Source organism: Macrosteles quadrilineatus, unplaced genomic scaffold (assembly GCF_028750875.1).
Source record: "Macrosteles quadrilineatus isolate MER2022 unplaced genomic scaffold, UCM_ALF_1.0 Scaffold_1__1_contigs__length_201487025, whole genome shotgun sequence".
NCBI lineage: Eukaryota > Metazoa > Arthropoda > Insecta > Hemiptera > Cicadellidae > Macrosteles > Macrosteles quadrilineatus.
The window spans coordinates 156,029,853-156,054,805 of NW_026542594.1; the positions used below are offsets into that span (position 1 = coordinate 156,029,853).

Genomic DNA, 24,953 nt, shown 5'->3' on the forward strand with positions numbered 1-24,953 from the left:
TTATCGCCTAATTACAATTCTGAGCCTAAAATTACAATTTTATAGGCACAAAATTTGTTTTGGCAAAGAAAAGGATTGTAAAACCAAAATTAGCACATCTGTAAGCTCATACGCTCGCAATCTTGAGTTCTGTTGAGGTATATCGCAATGTTCTCTAATCTCTAATGGGTTTACACCATCTCACTTTCTCACATTAACTCTCAAGTTTAAATAAACTTCTGTCTACAGCGGCTGCTATTTCTACAGAAATCATGATCTGGGTAAGTCCTCATTATTACGAGCATTATTGTTCCTGATTTAAAAAATATATATTATTTTTGTGTAGACAACATTTGTATTCACACTTGCACTGACGATAGGCATATACTTTGAAATTAATACATACATAGTATGGTGTTTTGGCCAAATATTTCTTAACGATTGAAAATTCAGGACTGCATGTTTATTATATTAGTTTTGTTGCATTAGTTAGTCAGAAAGACAACTCGTGTTTAGGTTGGTTGTTGTGGTGTAATTGGTTTTATTGGTACTCTGGTGTAAGTTATGACAATTAGTTTATTCCTATGGGTAACCCCAATAAAAATAGTAACGTCACATTGCATATATCAGCCTCACATAACAATAGAAAATTAACAGTAATCAATGACCAAAATAGAAAAGTAAGTTAGTCACATTCTTTCCAACATAATTTTATCCCTAGTTGTATTTTGACCATTGACAATTTGTTAATTTTTTTGTTTAAAATATTACTTTTGACTCAGGTAAAAACATATACAATATTAGCACACATGTATTTTTGCACGACTTAACGTTTTCTTAAATAATCAAAGATTCGGGGAGTGCAGTGCTTGTTTTTTTGGCCTAGTTGCATTTTTGCGTTTTTATTAACTACATTGTCTTGCCTTTCTTATTACATTGCAAATTATTAGCTAGAATACTGTGAGTGTATTATTTTGTCATGTGCCTACAACACAACCATGCCGAAATTATTTGTCGTTTGTCTATTGCAGAGACGAAAACTTTATTTTTGTCAAGGGGTTTACTCATTCATTCACCAACATAAGCTAATAATAAAATATGCCTTTTGAGATTTAAGAGATGAAATTCTTGCTGCTACGAAATTATATAGCTCAGCATTATAATCTATGTACTCAATACAATTTTACTGTACCAATAAAGATGTTTTATCTCGCCTAAAATAGACTCAGCTGTTCCTTCAAGTACAGTATTTTGGACATACATCGACTCTGTTAAATAGTATAGCAGTCTAGCAGTCAATTAATTATTATTATTTCACGAATCTGACTACTCGTTGCGGCAAACCTAAAGACTAAGCAAAGCCCTTGTTGCTTTGTTCAGGATTCATTATCAATTATCAATTGAGATGGGGACGTCAACGAGGTGCGTATTCAAACCCAATTATGAGTGAAGAATCTTTGGCTCTTGATACAACTACATAGTATCCATCAAATCCAATAGTCAATAGTTCCAAATCAATAGTTTACTGACTAGTGACTAAGATCAGCTGTTTGATCACTCAGGGTCATTTATTTAGAGTACAATGGTCAAGAACAGCTGGGTCCAGTTTCGAACCATAAAAAACTACTGACTTTTCTCGGGATCGAACCGGTGACCTAATGATTGCTAGGCAAGCACTTTAACCACTCAACTACCCAGCCAATCTGATTTCATACGAGTTCAAAAACAAATATTCCCTAGAAAATTATTTTTCTCATACACGAGGAACTAAAGAAATTGTTGTTCCGATGAATAATGATCTAATATATAAAATTCTCGTGTCACAGTGTTTGTCTGCAAACTCCTCCGGAACGACTTCACCGATCGTTATGAAATTTGGTGTGTAAATTCTGTAGGTATGCGAATCGGACGTAAACTATTTCCCGTTTCGAAATTCTTAAAAGGGCTCCGCCCCAGTGGCTCTGGAGTTTCCCATGTTAACCTTATGAGAAATGGAATTAATGAATCTTAACAGCTGTTTCAATTAAACAAGTTGGTTCTGTTCTATGATGTTCAATAGCATTAAAGTTACAAGGATTACCAACAGGGTGCAGCACTATTATTTCTTTTACATTTATGACAACAGCTAATTTGCAACCAAAAGGTGAGTGAGCGTAGCGAACGAACTTCAACCTGGAGGCGAGTTAGCGTAGCGAACGAGCTAACCTGAAGGCAAGTGAGCGCAGCGAACGAGCTCCAACCTAAAGGTGAGTGAGCGTAGCGAACGAGCTCCAACCCAAAGGTGAGTGAGCTCAGCGAACGAACTTCAACCTGGAGGCGAGTTAGCGTAGCGAACGAGCTAACCTGAAGGCAAGTGAGCGCAGCGAACGAGCTCCAACCCAAAGGTGAGTGAGCGTAGCGAACGAACTTCAACCAGGACGTGATTGAGCGATGCGAACGAGATCATCTTGAAAATTAAACGTAACGGTACTTTCTTTCCATCGGTCTGTCTTAGGGGAAACCTATAACTTAGGCGATACGAAGTTCGCCGGGTCAGCTAGTACTTCCATAAAAAAAACATGTTAAATAACGTAATTTGATAAAACAAAACTAAAAATTGTGATCAAATGTTTAAGCCTGCCTAATACAGAGTGCTAATTTACTTAAGTTAAAATGTACTACCAAAACATGGATACCGTACTATTGAAGTTTATCTACATTACAAAGACTTTTGAAATTTAAAATGTAACGTCAGTAAAATTGAATTTTCTTAATTAACCAATTAGTAGTAAATTCGTGGCATCTATTACAGAAATATCAAATTAGTTTAATGGTTAATTATTTATGATTTTAAATGGAATAACTTTTGCTAATTTAATGAAATTTTCTGCATCGACCCCAAAAAAATCTAAGTGTTTGTTTTTGCCCGTCAACACTAATAATAAGCTTTCCCCTACCCCGCCACAGGACAATTATTGTACCACTATTATAGTTTCCAATGAAATGGGTGCGATACAATTTCACTTTTTATTATACACTATATATAATACTCGCATATCATGATTGCCAGATTTACTTAACAATGTGCACGCTTGTTATGTCCCAGTATTCAAGGAAATTTTATGGTTGCAGTGTGTTCGTAGTTAAGTTATTTTACATTGCTAAACATGACAGGCTCACTTATCCTCTTAGAGAAGTATCCTACGTCCTACATCTACAACAATGTTGGTAACCATTCCGAATATATCAGAAGATTTATTAATAGCCTTGAGCAAAACTATCAGGCAAAAAACGAAAAATGTGGTAAAAAATTAAAAAACTCGTTTGAAATTTGACAATGTTTCTATAATATAACTATAATTGAATTGATTTCAACGTTTAAAACCCTACATTAAGTACAATTACTGTGCAATTGTGTAATCAAAACTTCATTTTGCAGGCACTCTTCCTCCTGTACAGTGTTGTGGACGCTCAGTTCCAAGGTCCTGGAAGCTCAGCATCTGGTCAACTAAATGGACCACAAGCAGGATTACCTGGTTCGGTGGGAAGTGGCTTTGGAGGATTTAGAGGGTTCCAGGGAGGCTTTGGGAGTCCCTTCGGCGGGGGATTTCCTGGAGGTTTTGGGAGTCTATTTGGTAGAGGAGGTTTAGGCCAAGGAATATTTGGACTGGGGGGAGGATCTGGTGGACCCTTTGGAGGATTTGGGGGACCCTTTGGCGGATTTGGAAGACCGTTTGGCGGATTTGGAGGACTCAGAAGTGGGTTCGGAGGATCGCCTGGAGGATTCAACAGTTTTGGGGGAAGACAACCTGGAGGTTTTGGAGGTCAGCTTGGAGGTTCTCAGCCAAGAGGAGTGCAAGGCTTCCAACAACAACGAAACTTTGGATAGTTCTATCAATTTGAACACTCGACACAACTCCACTCCATCCACACGTTTGCTTACATGCTACTCTTTCTGTATTTTGTGAAATTTAAATAAGTACTAGATTTTAAAAAAATCATAAGAAAATGCTTAAATATAAATATTGTATACTTTTGCATTGGTAAAATAATGGAATAAAAATAAAAATATTGATACAAATCATTGTGTGTTAAATCTAGTACAACCATTATCAATGATTTTGTGGATGATTGTAGCAGAAACAGACTGCGAGTATTGAATGTATGTTTTGTAAATGAAATACAATTAATTTTTATTTCGTAGATATTTTCGTAATTGCAAAATGTGTTCCTGTTAGGTGTTTCTGTTGTAACTACGCTGATTCAGCTGAAGATATCTGATACCTGATGGCATGTTAATGGCGAAACGGTCCAACGGTCGTTACCGTAACGCAAGTTACAACTGATTAAAACGAAGGTAAAACCATAGATAAAACCTATTTTTAATTATATCACAGCCCAGAGGCTAAAACATGGATGTTAATAAACTATTGACGTAATACTAAATTAACTTCAGCATACCGTTAGATGGTAGCATTGACTATAGGTATATATAGTCAATGATGGGAGTTAACTTATTCTAGCATTATTATTTGATAGCCAATGCATGAGCTATTTTAGGAAGTTTTTTTGATACTAGAGGTTAAAACAATGTGATCATGCACGGCCGCCTTTATAACTTCAGGCCACGGCCTTCGAAGTGGCAACGTCGCAAGTGGTGTTATAACAGCTGTTTTGTTCGGAAGCAGCTAATGGTATTTGTGTACCTATTTACGAAAGATTGGTTACTGGACTATGACAATATTGACTCCGCTTAAAATGTACAGATATAGATTTTTAATTCATATTGTTTCGGTTTTCAATCCTGCATGTTTTTATTTTCAATAATTTAATAAATTTATGCTCATAAATTTAAATTTAAATCAATAAAGGGTGAATTAATGAGCTGATGTCACCCGTTTGCCATGTTATCTTGTGGGCCGTCTGTCACTAAACAACACCACTTGCGACGTTGCCAATTCTGCCATGCCGCAGCCTGTAGTTAAAGGTGGCCGTGGATCATGTCACCGATGAAAGGCGACCGGTTTCAACCTATCAATGGCGTCATCCTCAGGCGAAGAATAGACGTGGAATTACTCCGAAGAGGTCGTCAAAAAGTCAATAAATACGAAACGAATAACAGTAACACTCAATCAAACGCATTTTTATAATTATAAAAAAAAACACGTGTGGCCACAAATCGACTGCGCGGTGGACGGTATGCATGCATACATTGAGTTACAAGTCCAGACTTAAAAGTCAGAATTTTATATTCAGCTTCATGGTAGAGTACAAACGCTAGCCCCACTTAGTGGAAGTGGACGAAGGGGAAAAAATCTGTTTAGTTTCGTTTCATCGTTTGTTTATATTTTCTTCTTAGTTCTTACTCGTTTTACTCGATACGGACGGAAGTCGGAAAGTGAAAGGTTTATTTATTATTATTTAGGCCTAGTCCTTATTTAAAATACAATTTTAAAACAGGAAAATTTTTGTGAAGTGAAGTGTATGTTTTCAATAGTTATAATTCAATTCCCTAGACTACTTGGCTGTAAATTGATTTGATGGATTCTATTGTTACTATAATTTTACCTAAATCGTAAACAGGGAATTGAGTTAACTCAACTTACATTTTAGGCAAGTTCCATCCAAAGAAGAAAACAAGAGAAAGATAGGTTAGACTTATCCTTAGGAATGGGCTCAGGCTTTTTATTGTAGTAAACATATAGTTGATTCTTTCTTGCCTTTTCTTTTAATTGGTAATTTAGCCTAACTTAGTTAACTTATCTATTTAACTTAATTTACATGTATGACCAACACAGTCAATCCAAAACAAAATATCAAATGGATTTCTCAAATAAATTATTTGGTATCCAACACGATTTGTCTTTGCTACTTTCTAGTGAAGAACTAAGTAAAAATTTGCATCTAGACATTGAATTTGTCTATAACCCCCTTGACTACGCAAAGGATAATCATTTGAAATTTCTGTATGCTTATGCGAATAACCCCAAAAAGTTGTTGTTTATGGGAATAAACCCCGGACCTTGGGGTATGGTTCAAACTGGGGTAAGACAAGCTTCGTTTATAGATTTAACTTAATAGCCAATCTTTATATTGAGTCTTGCTCACCAAATAATAGGCCTATCCTAGATAGTTAGTTGATGTTCTTTTGGAACATTCATGACGTAGTCTACTATCTTAATTAGAAACAAAAAATATTTCTATGAATAGGCCTACCTACTAGCTGTTGGCCTGTCCTAAACACGGGGACAAGAAACTTCAGTTGCAATGGTGACATAACTTAATTTAAAACTAAATTTAAAATGCGTTTAAGTTAATAAGTTAAAGGCATGTCAATGTTAATGTAGATGTAACTTACTGGAGACAAATTCAGTTAATGAATATTTTTATAACAAACAGTGTCACTCATCTTTATTAAATTAACTTCTGAGTTTTTTTTTAAAATTAAATTACTAGGCCTAACTTATTTAAGCCCGGTCCACACGGTCACATTTGTTTGCGCAAATGTGTGCACAATCCTGACTGATGTGTGATAAGACGTGTGCAATCAGAGACAGTCTAAACACGCAGTTCTAGCCTCACATCAGGAGGCTCATGTCAACTTTCAGTTCGTCTTTGCCGTCACGGAGGAAGTTTTGCTGGCCAATGTCTGCTATCTTGGTTGTTAAAAAGCACCGCAGTAAATTAAAAAGGAAACAAGCAATTCGACGTTCTTGATGGTCAAAATTGAATTACTTTTTTTAACAGTGTCTTTCCTAAGTCCCCTCATTAATTTTTTTGGTGTTGTTTAGTAACCCGTCATAAGCAAGGTTTTTTTACCGCAGTAACTGTACCTACTCTTTGGATTTCCCTAAATACGGCTATTATAAAGTAGCCTATAAACTATTATAAAGTTCCAATTAACTCCGAGAAAAATTCTTTCTGGAGCCTGCCTTTATCTATTGGCTGTCACCTGAACAGCCAATACATACCCTGAAGAATGAGGAAACCACAGACTGACAAAGTAAAATCGTTCGAGATGCTTGCATAGATGTTTGCAAATGTTAAAAGAGCGTTTACACGCTCAAACTTTAGGCATAAGATGTGCGACTGTTGCAGACATTTAACAGATTTTGCTCAAACTTCATTTGTTGTCTCCAACATTTTCGGATAGGCCTACCTAAATTTTGTTAAAATCTGCAGTCCACACACTTACTTAGCACATCAGGTTTGTGCAGACATTTTCCCAAACAAATGTGAGCGTGTGGACTGGGCTTACAATGAAAGAAAATGTAATATAAAGTAATATTAGTAAATAAATGTAATTTGAAATAAACCGTTAGTTCTGTTTGATAAATAAATATTTCATTTAATTTCAATTAACACCCCCGCCGCAGCAAACCTACAGACTAAGCAAATTTCCATTTTCCTGATTTGATTTTCACTTATTTATTAAAACAACTTAAGGTTTAACGAGTACCTAGGTTTGCTGCCACAGGGAGCTTAGTATAAAATAAATTTATTTGCCAAGTTTGATCAAACTACCTATATGCATAAACAAACAAACTTCAACAGTTTACTTATTACCCTTAATATTAAATACTAGCTGTAATCCGCGGGCTTTGCCCCATTTAACTTCTTAATTTTCAAGATGATCTCGTTCGCATGGCTCAATCACGTCCTGACGTCCTGGTTGAAGTTCGTTCGCTACGCTCACTCACTTTTAGGTTAGAGCTCTTTCGCTGTGCTCACTTGCCTTCAGGTTAGCTCGTTCGCTACGCTAACTCGCCTCCAGAATGAAGTTCGTTCCCTACACTCACTCACCTTTTGGTTGCAAATTAGCTGTTGTCATAAATGTAAAAGAAATAATAGTGCTGCACCCTGTTGGTAATACTTGTAACTTTAATGCTATCGATCATCATAGAACAGAACCAACTTGTTTAATTGAAACAGCTGTTAAGATTAATTAATTCCATTTAAATATGAGTACTCATAAGGTTAACATGGGAAACTCCAGAGCCACTGGGGCGGAGCCCAGAGGTCGGAGGGTAAAATCCTTTCTTAGTGAGCGTCTACTACCCAAAAGGAAGATGCCTGCCAAGTTTCAGGTTCCTAGGTCTTATGGTTTCTGAGATTTCGTGATGAGTGAGTCAGTGGTATTTGAGCTTTATATAAATAGATTAATAATATTAAGTTAACATCTTTTTGAATTTTATACGTAACCAATAACCGTATAAAAACACTTCAATATTTGGTTTTTAAGATCTTTAAAATAGTTAAGAGAGAAATTAGAATATGTTATATTTTGAGGATTGAAAATGGGAAAAACAAATTTTTACTCCATAAAACACCTATGGTCCAATAATGCTGGTTCGCAAACTCATTCAAGTTTACCTATCCCACACTACACCATCATGCCAAAAAATTACTCAAGTGATCGCGTTGACGGACACATATAGCATTTTGAAGGAACAGTGTTTTTGGCCTCTGGGGAAATCGGTCCCGGGCCTAGGTCTTACCGTGCCAACCATGGTATTAGCTACTTCCCTATAGGGAAATTCGCTAAATGACTCGTGCTTAATCCACCCACACATTGCAAAATAACCCTCTGTTTGTAAAGATACTATAGTTCGTCCACTTAGATAGCGACCTCTAGCATTGGTTAGCATTAGCGGCCGAACTATAGTCGCTAGTGTTTTGGTCATCGACCCTCAAAAATGCTAATTTCAAACTAAAAACATCACGATACTAGGAATTAATTTCCCATATAGGGAATTATAGCCAATTTTCCATTTTTATTGTCCGCTAGCATGATAACTGGAGCAAAAGATATCCGATTTTGATTAAATTTAGTACAAACCTGTATAAACTTACATGCGTTTATTTGAATGGGCTTACGAATCATCATAATCGGACTACTTTTTTTACTAATTGAGAAATGCTTAGACGATGTGAAATATATATGGAATCTATAGGTCAAGAGTTGTTATAGGGTGTCACAAAAAAGTGTGATGGGCTATACAGGACCTAATTCTACATGCAAAAATAAGTCAAAAATGAAGAATACATTTTTTTGGATTTCGGCTTAGTTTAGCCGTAATCCACCATTTTGTTTTTTAGGGAAAATATTTATTACTAGTGTACATGTTGCTCGAAATCAAGCAAATAAGTACAGGAGTTATTTATAAACAAATAATGACTTGTTTTAAAACTAAAAACAGTCTTAATTTCCGATGATTTTAAAAGAGTCGACTAAAAGATTATTAACTAACGGAAATACTCACAATTTACATAACAGTCCTATTCCAGTTTAAAGGGTTAATTATTAACAATCAAACTGCCCATCGACGGGAAAAGATAAGCTTACAATTTAAGTCATCGTAAAAAGGCTGTCAGTTTTTATAATGTACCGTACCTAAGTTATTTAGCCAATTTGTAGACAATAAGGTGTAGGCTACTTTAAACTCTACAGAACAGAGTTAGGCAAAAACTGGCAGAACTCTGAAATGGTGTTACTTATCATAGGCATACTCATATGCCAAATCCTTAAAATAAAAATTCAATAATTAATAACTTATACAGGGTGTCCCGGAACTCTCTACCAATATTTTAGGGCATTGTTCCTGGGTAAGAAACATATTTAAATATCATATTTAAATTGTCCGGAAGTCCTTAGTTACTCAGATAGCCGCCATTTTGTTTTTTTCACTTATTAATTTTTTTCTGAAAATTGGCTGAACATTCGAGGTTTAAACTTTGCACAAACATTTATGACAACTAGCCAAAGCTACAAAAAAATTACGACGATTTTTCAAATTCATAAAACAAAATGGCGGCTGTTTAAAGTTTTGTTTCTTAAATTACTCCTAAACCTTTGATTTTACATAAATTTTACTAGAATAACTTTTTTAAGGCAATTTTATTACAAATCGATTGACACCTTAATCTTTAAGATCGGACGAGCATTAACTGAGATATGGCAGTTTTAGTGATACGTGACCGCATGCTGAAAGCCGTCACATATCACTAAAACTGCCATATCTCAGTTAATGCTCGTCCGATCTTAAAGATTAAGGTGTCGATCGATTTGTAATAAAATTGACTTTAAAAAGTTATTCTTATAAAATCTTTGTAAAATCAACGGTTTTCGAGTAATTTAAGAAACAAAACCTTAAGCAGCCGCCATTTTGTTTTATGAATTTGTAAAATCGTCATAATTTTTTTGTAGCTTTGTCTAGTTGTCATAAATGTTTGTGCAAAGTTTCAACTTCGTATGTTTAACCAATTTTCAGAAAGAAATTATTAAGTGAAAAAAACAAAATGGCGGCTATCTGAGTAACTAAGGACTTCCGGACAGTTTAAATATGATATTTAGATATGTTTCTTACCCAGGAACAATGCCCTAAAATATTGGTAGAGAGTTCCGGGACACCCTGTATAATTAAACACAAACCAACATCCAAAACTATACACATTTTTAATACATCATAGATAATTTACACATTGACTGTTTACAATTAACATAGGTATGTTCTTCTTCTCACTTTTAATTTTTGCTTCACAACAGGAACAATCTGTTTCATAATCATTGAAATAGATTTAAAATAAATAATCTATCATAAAGTTTATGATTAAATAAACCTACCACATAGTTGTTTTATTTTTTTTTATCAGCTGTCTGAAATTGTGAAATAAGTATTTGACAGTTTTGGTTGTTTACATTTAAATGTCAAAGCAAATGTAAACATTGTGAATTTTCTCATGCTTCCATGGAGACCAACTATTAACATTTAATTTCTGGGGGAGTTTCAAAACAATGTTTGTTTCCCATGTTAATCTTATGGAGAAATACGAAACTTTAAAGGGCCCCAGGGCCTCACTCTCTAATTATTTACCTAAAAAGAAAGTTTCTTGCACAACTTCACGTAACACTCTTTCCAATGACACAAAAAACATGTAAATCGGTTCAGTAGTTTCGGAGGAGTAATTGTCACAAAAATCCTGCTTGCGTATTAAATAATTATAGATTTAAAAATCTCTTTGAAATATTTTTACGAAACTTGGCAAAATTGTTTACACTAAAGTGAGCAACATTTATAAACAAAATATTTTTTTGACTTTCCAAATTTCAAAATGGCGGCCATTTGAATTTTTTAATGCCAAATTTCATGAAAACCGGTACCTAAATCAAAACTTTACAGGACATAAATGTTTTGGTATTTATTCTGTCAAATCCAACAAAACAAAAATGAATAAAATTGGTTCATAAATAAAGAAGCTGTGTTTATTTTAGTAATTTAGACTGAAATTATTAATATTAAAATTTATTAAATGTAATGGGTAATTTCAGTCTAAACTACTAAAATAAACGCAGCTTCTTTATTTATGAACCATTTTTGTATTGTTGGATTTGTCATAATAAATACCAAAACTTTTATGTCCTGCAAAATTTTGATTTAGATACCAGTTTTCATGAAATTTGGCATCAAAAAATTCAAATAGACGCCATTTTGAAATTTGGAAAGTTAAAAAAATATTTTTTTTTTAATAAATGTTATTTACTTTGGTGTAAACAATTTTGCCACGTTTCGTAAAAATATTTCAAAGAGATTTTTAAATAATAAATATTTTCCCCAAAAAACAAAATGGCGGATTACGGCTAAACTAAGCCGAGATCCAAAAAAATGTATTCTTCATTTTTGACTTATTTTTGCATGTAGAATTAGGTCCTTTATAGCCCATCACACTTTTTTGTGACACCCTTATAAAGTAAAATAAAAATTAGGGGGGAAATGTCTAAAGTACTTAAAAAATGTTTAGGAAAAATGTATCTGAAAGAATAGTGCGACCGGTTGTGTTAAAAAATAGGTGCAACCGACAGTGCGTTAAAATGGTTTTATCCTATTCTCTAATACGAGCTATGTCTGTCTGTCATTCTGTAATATAACTTATATCTCGAAATCCAGCGGAAGGAAACTTTGGAATTAGGAACTTATAGCCCTAAAAACGTGATTGGTGATAGCCACTACATCAGGAAAATTTCGCTAAACAACTCATTTTAAAATTTAACATTGGCCTTATGGGTTGCTAAGTAACCGTGTTGGTTGAACAAAATAACAAGGGGAAAGTAAACAAAAGAGTTGTCACCACTCACATGTGTTTATAACAAGCCATCTACAGTATACTAGCAAATTACAAAACACAGTAACAAAAGAAAAGAGCAAAGATTACACTGAAGATAACTCGATATAGGAGAAAATAGTTACGATCAAACCCCGACTATTTTACTTAGCCCTCTCCTACAAAAACTTAATCCCTGAGGTACTCAGGCATTCCAGGTAAACTAATTACACCTGGGGGTTTTAATTGGTATAAAACTATTACCGTATTCTAAAAACCAAAGAAAAAAACAGGCAGAATCTTAATTTCTTTAAAAGTAGTATCGAAAAGTGAAAAATCCGTTTGACTAGAGGGGAGAAAAATTTGGTGCGTGTAGCACTTAAACTTAAGCGAGACCATAAAAATGTATCTTATTTTTGTTTAATTGCATTTACTTTACTTAAATGCTTTTACATTACAGAGTTGTTATTATTTTTGCAATCAAATGTCTGTCTATGGTTTGTCATAAAAATGTTTTTTGTAAATTAACTTTTAAAATCTTTGTTTACAATATTGTTTAATTTTAACTATTAAACCCGATTAACTACAAACGGTCCCACAGTACTTTAATTGAAATGTAAAAAATTATATTCATTGATTTATATAGTATGATTTACAAATTTAATGTTCCTATTCCTTATTACTCTGTATACTGTGCCTTCCCATATGGTATTTTATATGTTGTTTATTTACAATGTAAGTTAAAAACAATACAATTTCAATTTGTTTTCTGTCTTCATAAGATATGGTAGATTATGTAAAATAATATTTTAGACGTGCATATTTTGTTTTAAATATTTAAATGCAATTAGTTTTTTTTTTTGGCAGTTTTTTAAACATGAAGGTTTTGTATATAAAAAACCTGTTGGTACTTTTTTGTTAACATAGCACCATATAGCTAATACAAAATACATAAGTTTTTTAACCTAAAATCATTATTTTGTGAAAAAATGTCTTAGGCCCTACTTAAATTTGTATGCTTATTGGTTGAAGGTATTTGCTTTGTAATAATAATTTTGCTTTGCAGATTCCATTTGGAGAAGTGGCTGTAGTAAGAGACTGGTTGAAATTAAACGGAGAAATAGTTCCTCCTCAACACCAACATCCATCAAGACTTGTAAAAGGATTTTCTTGTAAACGAAGTGAAGTTAGTGGGAGGCGTTTCTGGACATTGGTCAAAGACATTTCCAAAAGTGATCCACAGCTATTTTTCAAAAACTCATTTATTTACAACTACTATCCTCTAGCTCTGGTATCAAAATCAGGAAAGAATATTACACCCTCTGATTTGAAGGTGAGTAATTAATCGAACACCTTTTCAATGGAGTTTCTCGCTACTGATGTTTATACGGAGGGATCACACTGTGACCTAAAAGATCTATTGTGTTCCTAAACTTGTGTACCAGTAATAAGTTAGTCTTATCCAAAGCAGCCCCTCTAGCCCTAATTTCTTTGTGAAATTCAGTGTCTTGTCGGGTTTTAACAGAGGAATATCCCTAATTCCTATCTGGCTATAGCCCCAGGCTTTTGGCTTTCTTGCGGACGATTTCTTCCCCTGATTGGTAGAATCAATGTTTATCCTTTTATACAATACCGGTACCCATTTTCTCAATCATTTTAATCTGCAATGTCCAGTTAAAAAGCATATCAGCATCCATCCTTAAATAATTTATTTATGTTTAGTCTGATCATGGGTCGGATCTGCTTGGTTCCCAAATAACCCCTCGGCTTGTCTACGCCCTGTCACAGTCCAAACTCTTGATCTTGTTACCATATCTTCCTCCTTAAGCTTTTTTTAAAGAAGACAATTTCCATTTCACAGCCTGGTTCTGGTCCCACAAAAGAAGTAGCTGCTTTTCCTCTCACAAGCTTATCTGTCTCCTCATTAACTACCACCCATTGGTGTCCAGAAACCCAAAGGGGGGCAATCTGTAACTTTATCCTAGCAATTGTAGACTCTAAACGAAAGTTCCATAACATCATAGAAGCTGAAAACTCCAATATCTGCTTGGATATCTGATAGGATTAAAATGTTCCTCTCCTAATACCTATTACTCAGGTTAATCTGAGCACACCTCTCGACGGCCCAAACTTCACCCTGATATTTTCTGGGAGAATGACCCAGTGGCTCCTGGTATCTGGTTCTAGGTTTAATTACTCCCACCACAGCTGTCTTATTTAAAATCTATCAGTGTACTACCTATTGGTATGATCCCTGAATAGTTGCCTGGATTCTGCCTCCCCGTCACACTTGTTGCCCAGCATGATAACTTCTCGTAGCTAGAAAAATTACCCAAAACAAAATCGGACGGAAATATACAATAGGAAATTAAGAATATAGGAAGGTACACTTTTGAGTAGGCCTATGCATGTTGTTGTGAATGATTCCCTGATTAATGTACTTTGCAATAATGAGATCATTAGAAGGGCTTGCATTAGTAAGTATCCAAACAGGAAAATGGAAATTGCTTAGATTGCAGGTTGGGAATTTGGTGGGGGCATTCGTCTCATTATTGTGATTAACCCATTAGCCTAGAGCAGCAGTTCCCAACCTAAGGGTCAAAATCCAGTGGTGGGTCTGGGAGCAAATTCAATGAAGAGATCACAAATTTAAAATGTTTTTATCTGATGGGTCCGTAATTATTCACTACCCAAACAGCAGGGTAAGCATCAGCATAGTACTGAGCGGGTAATGAATGGGTCAACAAGACATTTAATTAGGGTCATTTATCAAGTTAATAGGCTGATTCTATAAAACATTAGGTACCGGTACCTCCCACCTCTAGATTGTTAGTTGATTAAATGAACTAAATTGTTATTATCATTGATCAGAAATTCATGTTTATTTACCCTTCAGTCCTGCTTTAATGTTTTTTTGTTTTTTTTTTTTTTTTGTTACTGATTATATTTTTTTATTGCAGGCTGAAAACATCTAGTTTTGAAAAGAAAAAAACTTGCGGAAATGTTTAGTGAAGCTACTTGTGGTTCAATTTTCCCTTTTACCCTGGTCAAAGACAATGTAGAAGAGCTTAAAAAACAAGTCCCAAACATTTTCCAAGTTAAAAGTGCTATAAACAATTACACTTGGAAGAGTCGACTATTGAAAACCCCTTTACGTGATAATTCTCATGTGCTCAATTGTACTTTGAGTGCACAACATTATCACTTTGATAGTGGCAACCATCACCCTAAATCACCTTGCAGGGATCAAAATCTTGGCAATCCTCAACATTCTCTTCCTTTGCACGATCACAGCAAAGAAAAACTGTTCAGTGATATTCTGCTACATGGTCTTGATGAAGAAGATAGAATGTACCTGAAGAAAAGCTTTAATCAGTTGTTGGATGATGGAGAGAGTGACTGGACTGAGCAGCTAGAATGGATTCCTCATCCACCCACCACAGACAATGCCCTTGGCACCTCTGTATCCCCTGAAGATACTGGTCATAACCCAGTGAACAGAAGTGGATGTGCTAGATCTGAAAAATATGTGAAAGGGGTTAAAAAACATTCCAAAATGCAAGCCAAGTATAGACATCAAAAAGCAGAACCAGCAGTTACTAGCACAGAATTTTCTTATTGTAAAAAATATAAAGTTACTAAGCAAACAATGTCTAGAGAAGCCAGAAACAACCAGAGAAGACTGTCTACAGCATACCAAAACATTACAAACAGTAATTTACTTAAATTGAACGAACTTAAATTTCGTAAAAAAAAATTAAGTGTAGAAAAGAGTGAGATTCACGGATTAGGTGTGTTTGCTGCAGAACCGATTAATGCTAATGAATTCATCATAGAATATGTTGGACAAGTCATAAGACCTGTCATAGCAGATCTAAGAGAAAAAGAGTACAAGAAAGCTGGACTCGGATATTACTGCTTCGCTGTTGATGATAACACAGTAATCGATGCGACAAAATATGGAAACATTAACCGATACATCAACCACAGCTGTAACCCTAATAGTTATGTTAAGATTTTAGCAATCGAAAACAAAAAGAAAATTGTTTTCTTTTCTAAAAGAGATATTAAAGTGGGCGAGGAAATTACTTTTGACTATAAGATGAAAATCGAGGAGGACAAAATTCAATGCCTATGTAAAGATTCTGGATGCAAAAAATCGTTAAACTAATACGGCTTAGTAATGGCAAGAGTTGATTAAGATGATCACAATCAGTACAGCCGTACAAATTAAGGCATTTAGGCTATGCTATGGAAAACCAAACACAAATTTTTAATATGAATGATCCTAAAAGGATACCAAGTTTCGAAATCATAGATTTTAATCATCTATAAGTGTTCATAGTTTTTTTTAGTTAATTTATGGTTGTCTCTAACCATAATCATTTTAGATTTTAAGCTAGTAATAAGAGTGGTTTGTGATCAATATCTATTTAGCTCTTGTTCTCTTTGGAATAAATGTGTACAATTAAGAAATTTAAAAGCATTTTCAAAAATTTGTTTTTTGTTCGGTTTTATAATGGTAGTTAAGAGATGTGGAAAGTGTCAGTCTTGGTGAAGTCAGTTAAATTTATCAATAGAAATAAGCCTATAACAAAGCAATTATTACTGAAGCGCTGAGTTTTAAACATATGATTGTGCATTTTGTCATGAAAAATCATCAAGGAGTTTTAGTTAAACTGATTGTCACTTCTCGTTAAGTGAAAATATGTTTAGTTCAATTAATTTCCTTGTGAATTACATATGTAAAGGTTTTAGTTTATGTACTTGATGTTGACTTGAGTTGGTGTGCTTTAGTGGTTAAAATGTGTATTGTACTTAAAGTAGGATGATAGAATTGTATAATATGTGGTATAGGTACACAAATGTTAAAAGAGTAGGTCTATCTCCAGGGGAACTAAGGAGGATTTTGGTAAAATCTGTTGGAATTCTGTAAATTTACCGATCACTCTCTTAAAAATAACAAATTTCCACTTAATAATACTGTTTCACTCTGTCAAAACGGCATAAAAAGCGTTATTTCAGATGTCTCCATCAAAACTACACAACAAAAATTAACATTAGGTTTGGGCAGGCTCGTTTCACACTGACACTAAACATTAGAAAAACTTTATGTTTTATACAAATAATCGAAACTCTGTTAAAATCTTGTGTCCAGATAGTGTATATTAAACGGTATTATAGATATGGGTTGTGTTTTAATTACCCTGTTTTTTGTTTCTGGTAGTGTGGTAGATGTACTATAGTTCGGCCGCTTAGAAAACGACCTGCGCGCTAATGCTAAACCAATGCTGCAGGAGGTCGTTTTAAAGGTCGTTTTTCTTCTGCATTAAATTATCATGCTCTTACTGTAAACACTTACTTGCAGGCCTTGAGGAATATTATACTCTTTTGCACTAAAAATAAAAATTTTAATGACTAAAACTCTGTATTACATTATTTATAGTGCCAAGCGTCAAGTCACTTTAGTTAATGCCTACTAAGGGTTCCAACACACAAACGATTGCGTTTTCTAAACTAAAAAAAAAAACGCGCTCTCGGAGCAAAGATTTATGGAAAACGAAAATTGCACTTGGTGTCACCTCTACCATTGCCCTTGGAATATTTGTTGAGATGTCCACATCAATGGAATATCCTTTTTCTGGTAAACATATTTTGTCAAGTGTACATGCAGCTTGGAAATATGCACAGTGACCAAAGAGATTAGATAAACTAATAGATTGGGCCTAAGACTCCTTGTCTTTTGAAAATTCAGCTGTGAAATTCCAAATTTTTAATAAAAACCTTTTTTTATAAATTTTGATTTTTTTTAACAATGCTGCTTTTTAGTTTTTCCACGCATCATTTACTGAGGGTCGAATATTTGACAAGAGATGGACTATTTGTGTTGGTCTGATTCTGTGCAGTTCGGTTCTGCTCAGTGAATGCCACATGTGCGGCGGACATGTCATAAAATAAAACCCATTTGAAAATATCAGATGCTAGCTCAAAAATTTTCCTTAGAGAAATACAAAACAAACGTTGATTGGTTATGAACATGTTAGGTATTCTTCAGACATACCTACATTAGACACATCTCCAAAAATGATATTCCTATTCCCATAGCTGGCAATATTTTTGGTAAAAACTAGATTTAGTTTGGAAGGGCTATAAGAAACCCCAAACTTAAGACAAAGCACGGTTGGGTCTAAAACGTAAATGTTTTGATAAGAGATCACACATACCATCCTTATCCTAACAGAAAATTGTATTGCTTCTTGGTTAGAATATGCTGTGCAGTTATAAGATATTGTCAGCCGCTGTTGTATTTTGTAGGTACCTGCAAATTGACCAATTGCCCTTCATGAGATTTTCAGAGTCCTGTATATTCCCTTGGAATGTAAACTTACCCATTTGGCTAGAAGTACCTGTTGGACCATTCTACTGCAGCCAGAAAGATGAATGGAATTTGAAGTTAAAAAAATAAATATCAAACTCAACTAACATTTTCTTTTCCTTTATAAAATTGTGTAAAATAAACGGTACATCCATCAATCTTGCACACACTTTCTCCTATTTCAACTTGTCAAAAACCCTTATCATGAACAAGCGATGGGAGTAATTGTATTTTATGGCTACAATCACAAAAGCTACAATATCTGTTGTACCATACTTTTTACAGTATTGGAGGTTATACTGTACCATTTTTGTTTTACTGTACCGTTTTTTTGGTGTTTTGTTGTGGACCATAAGTTATGGTCCATGTAACTCCATATTTAAAGTACCTATAATGTTATTTGATTGGGGGATAAAAATTTCTTGTTTATGGTAATATTTGAAGAAAAATCCACTCAGACAAATAGAAAGTGCTTATAGTCTGCAGGTAAACAATTTAACATAGGATTAATTTGTTTTCATCCGATATTTCAGTCATTTTATAGGTTTTTACTTTTTATGGAAAAATCTTATAAGTTAGGAATGATTTTCAAACCATACTTTTTACAGTAATGGGTTTGTAACATTTTGTTTATAATGAAACAAAACAACAACACATTTTGTTTCTAATAATAACACAATACATTTTATTCAAAATCGTTTTGGCCGCTTTTGTGAAAATCCGGTTTTACCACAATTTTATGAGAAAGTCACCATTAAAATTAACTTTAAGAAAAAATGAAAAAAAACCACCCGGGCCCTGTTTCATAAAACTACTAGTCTAGTATTTACTAGTCCATGGACTAGTAATACTAGTGTATTTTACAAGTCTACGTTTCAAAAACCTACTAGTGTAAAATACTAGTTACTAGTGTAGGGACTAGTATTACTAGTGGTTTTTACTAGTGTAGACAGCAATGTGTTTCATAAAGTTTTACTCTTGTAAATTACACTGGTAAATACTTGCCATTTTCTAACAACCTCTCTACACCCGTATTATTTGAAGTAGACTAGTATTTTTGGAAAGAGAGTTATTTCATTACTCACATCATTTAAAAAAATGAATTATTAGGTTCTTTTTGCAAGTGCGAATTGGCTCACGTTTGCAATTTAAGATAAAAATATATCCATGAGTGCTAAAATGATAATTATTATTAGATATAAATTACAATCAATAAATGTAGCGTAGTACAAAAAGAGTGAAATTGAATTTTATAATGTATGTACAATCGCCCTATTAGAATTAATTATAATTATAAGTTATCAATTTCTGTGAAATTTTAGTCTAATTTTACTTGAGTTAAATTTCATGGTTATATCAACTATTTAGCTATCACAGAGAAAAGATTTTTAAGCTTTGAGAGAAATCAAATTAAAACAGCATATCGTATTGCATACAAAGATGTACAAAAATGTATCCAACATTGCAACATTAATCAGATTATTTTACACCCAAGGCTCTCGGTTTTATTTAAAGACATTTTAATAGGAAATAATAGTAAGACAATTTTAAAGAGGGGTTGCATTGTATTTTTTTAGGTGCTCATTATTTGTTTCCCTAAATAGCTAAAACCCTGTGATGTACTAACCATTTTGTATGCCTATATTTGATTTTTGGGCGTTGGACTGAACTGTTTATCATTAAAAAATTACTTTTAATCCATTTTGGTATTCTGAATTTGTTATTCAAAGTAATACAAAATTAAATTTTGATTAGAGCTGTTATTTAAATGTAAAACATGTAAAAGTTTAATTAATGTAACTAAAGTATAGTGAGTGGTGCGGATTTGAACCAAGGACCGACCACATGAGAAGCGAAAACTCTTCCTCTGAGCTACGCCCTGCAATAGCGCGTATGCCATGTTTTACTATACTTGAAAACCTACTTCTCCATTGCTTGTAACGGCGTTGCAATTATTTGTTACATCAATAAACGTTTAGGCTTATTATTCATGGTTTGTAGACTCAAAATTAGAATATCACAGAATGGTTTTTAACCGAAATATTCTTATGCATTCGAATATTTGAAAACATAGGTTAGGGTACTTGAAAACGTTCCTAACAAAATGTCCTTATACGATTTAATTACATTCAAAATTTAAGCCTTCTTTTCTTTACTCATAGCAAGCTTAATTTTATATGTCAGAATAAAACAAAAACTATACAAATCACAGCGAATGCGGCAGACACAGATCAACTTCCACCCAACAGTTAAGCGCCGCAACTAGGCCTACAATCACCGTGTTGATTGCAGCGACGCGCCGGCGCGTCGTCGGGCTCATTGATGAACATAAATAATAGCGGTTTGGTAAATAATGTGTGATTGTTTTACTTATGTGTCTATATATTTATTAATTAAAAGAAAACACTGCGTTTCTACAACTATTTACTTTTTGCATCAAATGAAAACAAAATTAAAACCCTTTATAAAGGGTTTGAAAACCCGTGATTGAGGTTAGAAATTTGTTTTGAAAGTTTACCTTGTAAAGTTGGTCACGTGACTAGTAGTTTTGGTCACGTGACTAGTAAAATACACTAGTATTTACTAGCGGTATAAAAACGTTTATGAAACACAATTTAGTAGGACAGGTAAATACGGGACTAGTATTTACTAGACTAGTAATTACTAGACTAGTATCTTTATGAAACAGGGCCCTGGAGATATTATAGATTAGTACATATCCAGACCACAGGTGTAGTCTGTATAGTTCTATACAAATCCATCCACTCAAACACAACTTATAAACCCCCTTTTTTGGGTTGAGGGGGGCGCAAATGTGCAACCAAAAAAACAAACTTTAAAATGTTGACAAAAAAGCCTTTTCCATCAATAGGGGGAGAAAGTAAAATGGATTTTTGCTAAATGCCTATTCTTGTTTCAAGTGTTGATAAAATTGTTACCGGTACTTTATGTTTTCTTTTCAGGCAAATGAACAGAAGAAGCTCTTCAATCCGTGTGATGCAGCTTTGCGTCAAATTGTAAGCCTTTTGCAAGTTCAAATTGTTGTTGCTATTGGGAGGTTTGCTGAAAAAAGAGCCAAAGAAGCGCTGAAGGAATTTCCTTTCATAAAGGTAAGAGTATCTACTTGGGATAGGTCAAGAATATTATGTGCAAAAGTACAATAAGCAATACTCAAGAACCTGAACATAATACTTTTTAGAACCCACAGCTACTATCACAATTATGGATTATTCATACCGTACGAAATCCAAGTTTAAGTTGTACAACCCTGAATACAAATCCTAACAACATTGCTACGAATACATAATCAGAGCACGTTTCATTGAAACTTTTGGATGTTAGTAGAATGTACTTCAGTAAAGGCGGCTCCAGACATGCGCCATTCGATAAGCACAAAACATTTGATGTTTGGCAATCTAGCTGTCTTGCTATTAGCCGATTAACGAGAAGATGTCTACACACATGTGTTGTTTTATGAGCAACTGTTCCTTTTTCTTTCGTTTCGGAAATAGCAAATATTCGTTCATTCTGATGTGGGCAAAAATACCGACAATAAATGGGAAACACGAGGACGAATGTTTGCTGCTTGCCAAATAGACCACCTATCTACACTAATCGCGACTCTGTGCATGGCAACTGGTGCATGTTTGGAGCCGCCTTCTACTTTCTGGGCAGTTCTGTACTTGAGCAAATTCAAACAAGGGTTTTTATTTTTCTTACCTAAGCATTTTTTATGTATGTGTCGTGTGTTTCAGGTCGTGTCTATTCCTCACCCAAGTCCTCGAAATGCCAAGAGTAACCAAAACTGGCACGAAAAAACTCTAGCTCAGTTTGCCCAACTGGATCTGTTGAAATACTTCACTTGATCTTTCAAGGTATTTTTTTCGTTATTTAATCTGTATTTTCAAATTATCTATGTATTTTTATGCAAATCATGTCACATCCTTGGATTTGGGCTCCAAAAGTTCACGATATACTAAATTTTATAGAAATAAGGATCAGTAGACAGGTTAAGGTTAAAACTTAAAAGACTCTTGACTATTTGAAAATGGTGGGCCAACCAAAAAATTTTTACTATCGAGGTTTGATTTATCAGGAGAAAAATTAACCATTTGAATTATAAAGTGTAACTTATTTAATAAGTTACTGTATTATATGAAATCAGCTGGTTTTGTAAACAAAGTTTAACACCCAGCTGATCAGATGTCAGCTAATTATAAGATAGCAAAGAAATTAACAAATACTGTATTACATTTGGTTCAATGTTTTGATTCCGAAAACTCTGACCTTGACGCGGTTTTGACCAAATTTTTCGAACTTTTATTACAGCAATAACCTTATGGGTTACATCATTTTAAAGGGCATTAAATGGGAAAGTTTTTTACGTAATTTGACAAAACATCACATTAGTATGTATAGTTGTAAAACCACTTTGAAGTTGTAAAGAATTGATTTTGAAACTTTTTTTTATGTTATGGTTGTATGTTAAAGGTGTTGCAATGGTTTTGTAGGAAATTTAACGCTCCTTTCATTGGTATAAGTTATTATGCTGTTATTATTGGCTTAATTTCAATGCTCGTTTTAGTGAAGCTACTACAGGTAATTTTAAAAATTCACATAATCGGCCATTACAGCATAACGGGTGGGGATAGAAAATTTTTATTTGTCATTTTTTGTTCCTTTTAGTGAGTAAAATAACTGGTAAAAATTAACGCACTTAGTAGAAACTCACCCTGTATAAGGTTCAGAACAGCACAACTAAAAATTTTATTTCAGTTACTTTAAAACAAGCAAAAGCCTATTTTTAGTTAGTTACAAAAAAGACTTTTTTTTTGCATTGTGCTATTGATTGTTGCGTCAATGAGTTTATATTTGACAAACTACTGTGCTAACATACTGTATAGTTAGTTTCCTATCACTGTATGACAGGAAGGAATCCCTCCCTTCTAATTATTATAAAGTGTTTTGCCAACAGAACTTCGAACTACGGTGTGTTCCAATTTGACCTGCCATCTGCTTGGAGTTCAAAATTTATTGGGTGTTTGAATTACTTAGAGTATACTGTTTTTACCCAACTGAAACCTAATTTTAAAAGCCTTGTTGTAATATTCACATATCGTTTTCATAATCAATCAAAACTGGATGTAACAGACTTAAATATTCATACATTTTAAAATTTTATTATATGGGATCACTTTTGAATTGTATTTCAAATACCCTTTTTTCCCTACAAAAACTGCCTCTCAACAACATGATGACAAATGTTTGGAAAAACTGTTGAATTACATTTCACTTGTAACAAAATATCTAATGAGCTGATGATACACATTACAGATGGCAAATTACATGAAAGAAGCGCTGAAAGTGGCAAAAGAGGCTCTTGTTGGCGGGGAGGTGCCTGTAGGATGTCTGTTCATATACAAGGGCCAGGTGATTGCCACTGGCAGTAACACTGTCAATGAAACCCGCAATGCTACCAGGCATGCTGAGATGGACTGTGTAGAGATCATAGTCAAGAAGTACCCCAACTGGACAGATGTTCTACATGACTGTCAGGTGGTAGTGACCGTAGAACCGTGCATCATGTGTGCAGCAGCTCTTCACGACGTCAGAGTAGCCTCCATCACGTACGGGTGTGCCAATGATCGTTTTGGAGGCTGCTCCTCGGTCTTGGATACGTCCAAGATGTACACCAACCCTTGTCCCGTAGTTGGAGGTGTGATGGCTGATGAAGCTATGGATTTGCTCAAGGAATTTTATAAAGGCCAGAATCCGAATGCTCCAGAGTGCAAGGTTAAACTTAAAAAGCCTAAATTATAGTTGACAACACTGATGTTATTCACTGAGACTTACTTTATTTATAGTGAGCAATCTTTAAAAACGTAAGTTTAAACGAAATGTGTTTTACTGATGGTGTAGTACCGGTATGTAGTAATTTTGGTAATTCTCGGTGGGTAAATCTTCAGCCCATGTATTCCTTGTCATCGATCTTTTATAAATCTTCTTGTATATTGTGTGAAATAAATAATGTATATTACTTTTTAACAGTTTATAACTCTCTCCTAAACTATCTTAAATTTAGATTTCTCATAATCTTGGCAACTTTAATGACTTATAGTTCAATTTTACAGCTATTCACTACTAGTAGACATGTCGATTATTGGTACAAATTTTAATATAATTTAATAATATCACTCTTACTACGCCATTTTCTTCTTTCCTAAACTTGAATATCAAGATGACTTTTGAAGCTAAACGTAGAATTTGATGTTTGATTGCTGTATGCTGTTCATTTATCTTGAAACATACACACATACATAGGAATGACAGTTAACAGTCACACAAAATATAAGGCTCGTCATTTCTTCATCATTTCTACTGTCATTCCTTTTCCCCAAAACGTTCGGAAACAGCATCTTATCAATTTAACCGTACAGATAATGTAACAAAACTTTATACTGTACATAAGTATTTTACAAAAAAATCTACTCTTAGAAGCAGATATAAAATTTTTTCTTCA

The 24,953-nt window shown here is 34.0% G+C and overlaps 3 protein-coding genes across 4 annotated transcripts; all 3 read left to right on the forward strand.

Annotated features, from left to right (window-relative positions):
• The first annotated feature begins 206 nt into the window (after positions 1–206).
• On the forward strand, positions 207–3,896 carry LOC128988113 (uncharacterized). The gene is made up of 2 exons (XM_054409330.1): positions 207–260; positions 3,398–3,896. Exons 1-2 carry the CDS (start codon positions 252–254, stop codon positions 3,845–3,847), a joined length of 459 nt encoding a protein of 152 aa, XP_054265305.1. The 5' UTR covers positions 207–251; the 3' UTR covers positions 3,848–3,896.
• A 1,858-nt stretch (positions 3,897–5,754) lies between these two features.
• Positions 5,755–24,499, forward strand: LOC128988099 (tRNA-specific adenosine deaminase 2-like). 2 transcript variants are annotated; one of them, XM_054409309.1, is made up of 5 exons: positions 5,755–6,003; positions 13,124–13,390; positions 21,397–21,543; positions 22,189–22,308; positions 23,768–23,902. In XM_054409309.1, the coding sequence occupies exons 1-4, from the start codon at positions 5,779–5,781 to the stop codon at positions 22,297–22,299; spliced, it is 750 nt and encodes a 249-aa protein (XP_054265284.1). In that variant the 5' UTR covers positions 5,755–5,778; the 3' UTR covers positions 22,300–22,308; positions 23,768–23,902. The 2 variants fall into 2 exon arrangements, with proteins under 2 accessions (XP_054265284.1, XP_054265292.1); XM_054409317.1 differs by lacking the exons at positions 5,755–6,003; positions 13,124–13,390; positions 21,397–21,543 and having other exon boundaries at positions 23,768–24,499.
• LOC128988084 (histone-lysine N-methyltransferase SETD1B-A-like) lies at positions 15,038–17,225 on the forward strand. The gene has a single exon (XM_054409284.1). The coding sequence runs from the start codon at positions 15,059–15,061 to the stop codon at positions 16,226–16,228; it is 1,170 nt and encodes a 389-aa protein (XP_054265259.1). The 5' UTR covers positions 15,038–15,058; the 3' UTR covers positions 16,229–17,225.
• Positions 24,500–24,953: the final 454 nt, after the last annotated feature.

Coding starts and splice junctions, on each gene's coding strand:
- LOC128988099 (XM_054409309.1), top strand. CDS start 5,779: ATGGATTTCTCAAATAAATTATTTGGTATCCAACACGATTTGTCTTTG. Junction 13,391..21,396: donor TTACACCCTCTGATTTGAAG/GTGAGTAATTAA, acceptor TTTTCTTTTCAG/GCAAATGAACAGAAGAAGCT. Junction 21,544..22,188: donor AGGAATTTCCTTTCATAAAG/GTAAGAGTATCT, acceptor CGTGTGTTTCAG/GTCGTGTCTATTCCTCACCC.
- LOC128988084 (XM_054409284.1), top strand. CDS start 15,059: ATGTTTAGTGAAGCTACTTGTGGTTCAATTTTCCCTTTTACCCTGGTC.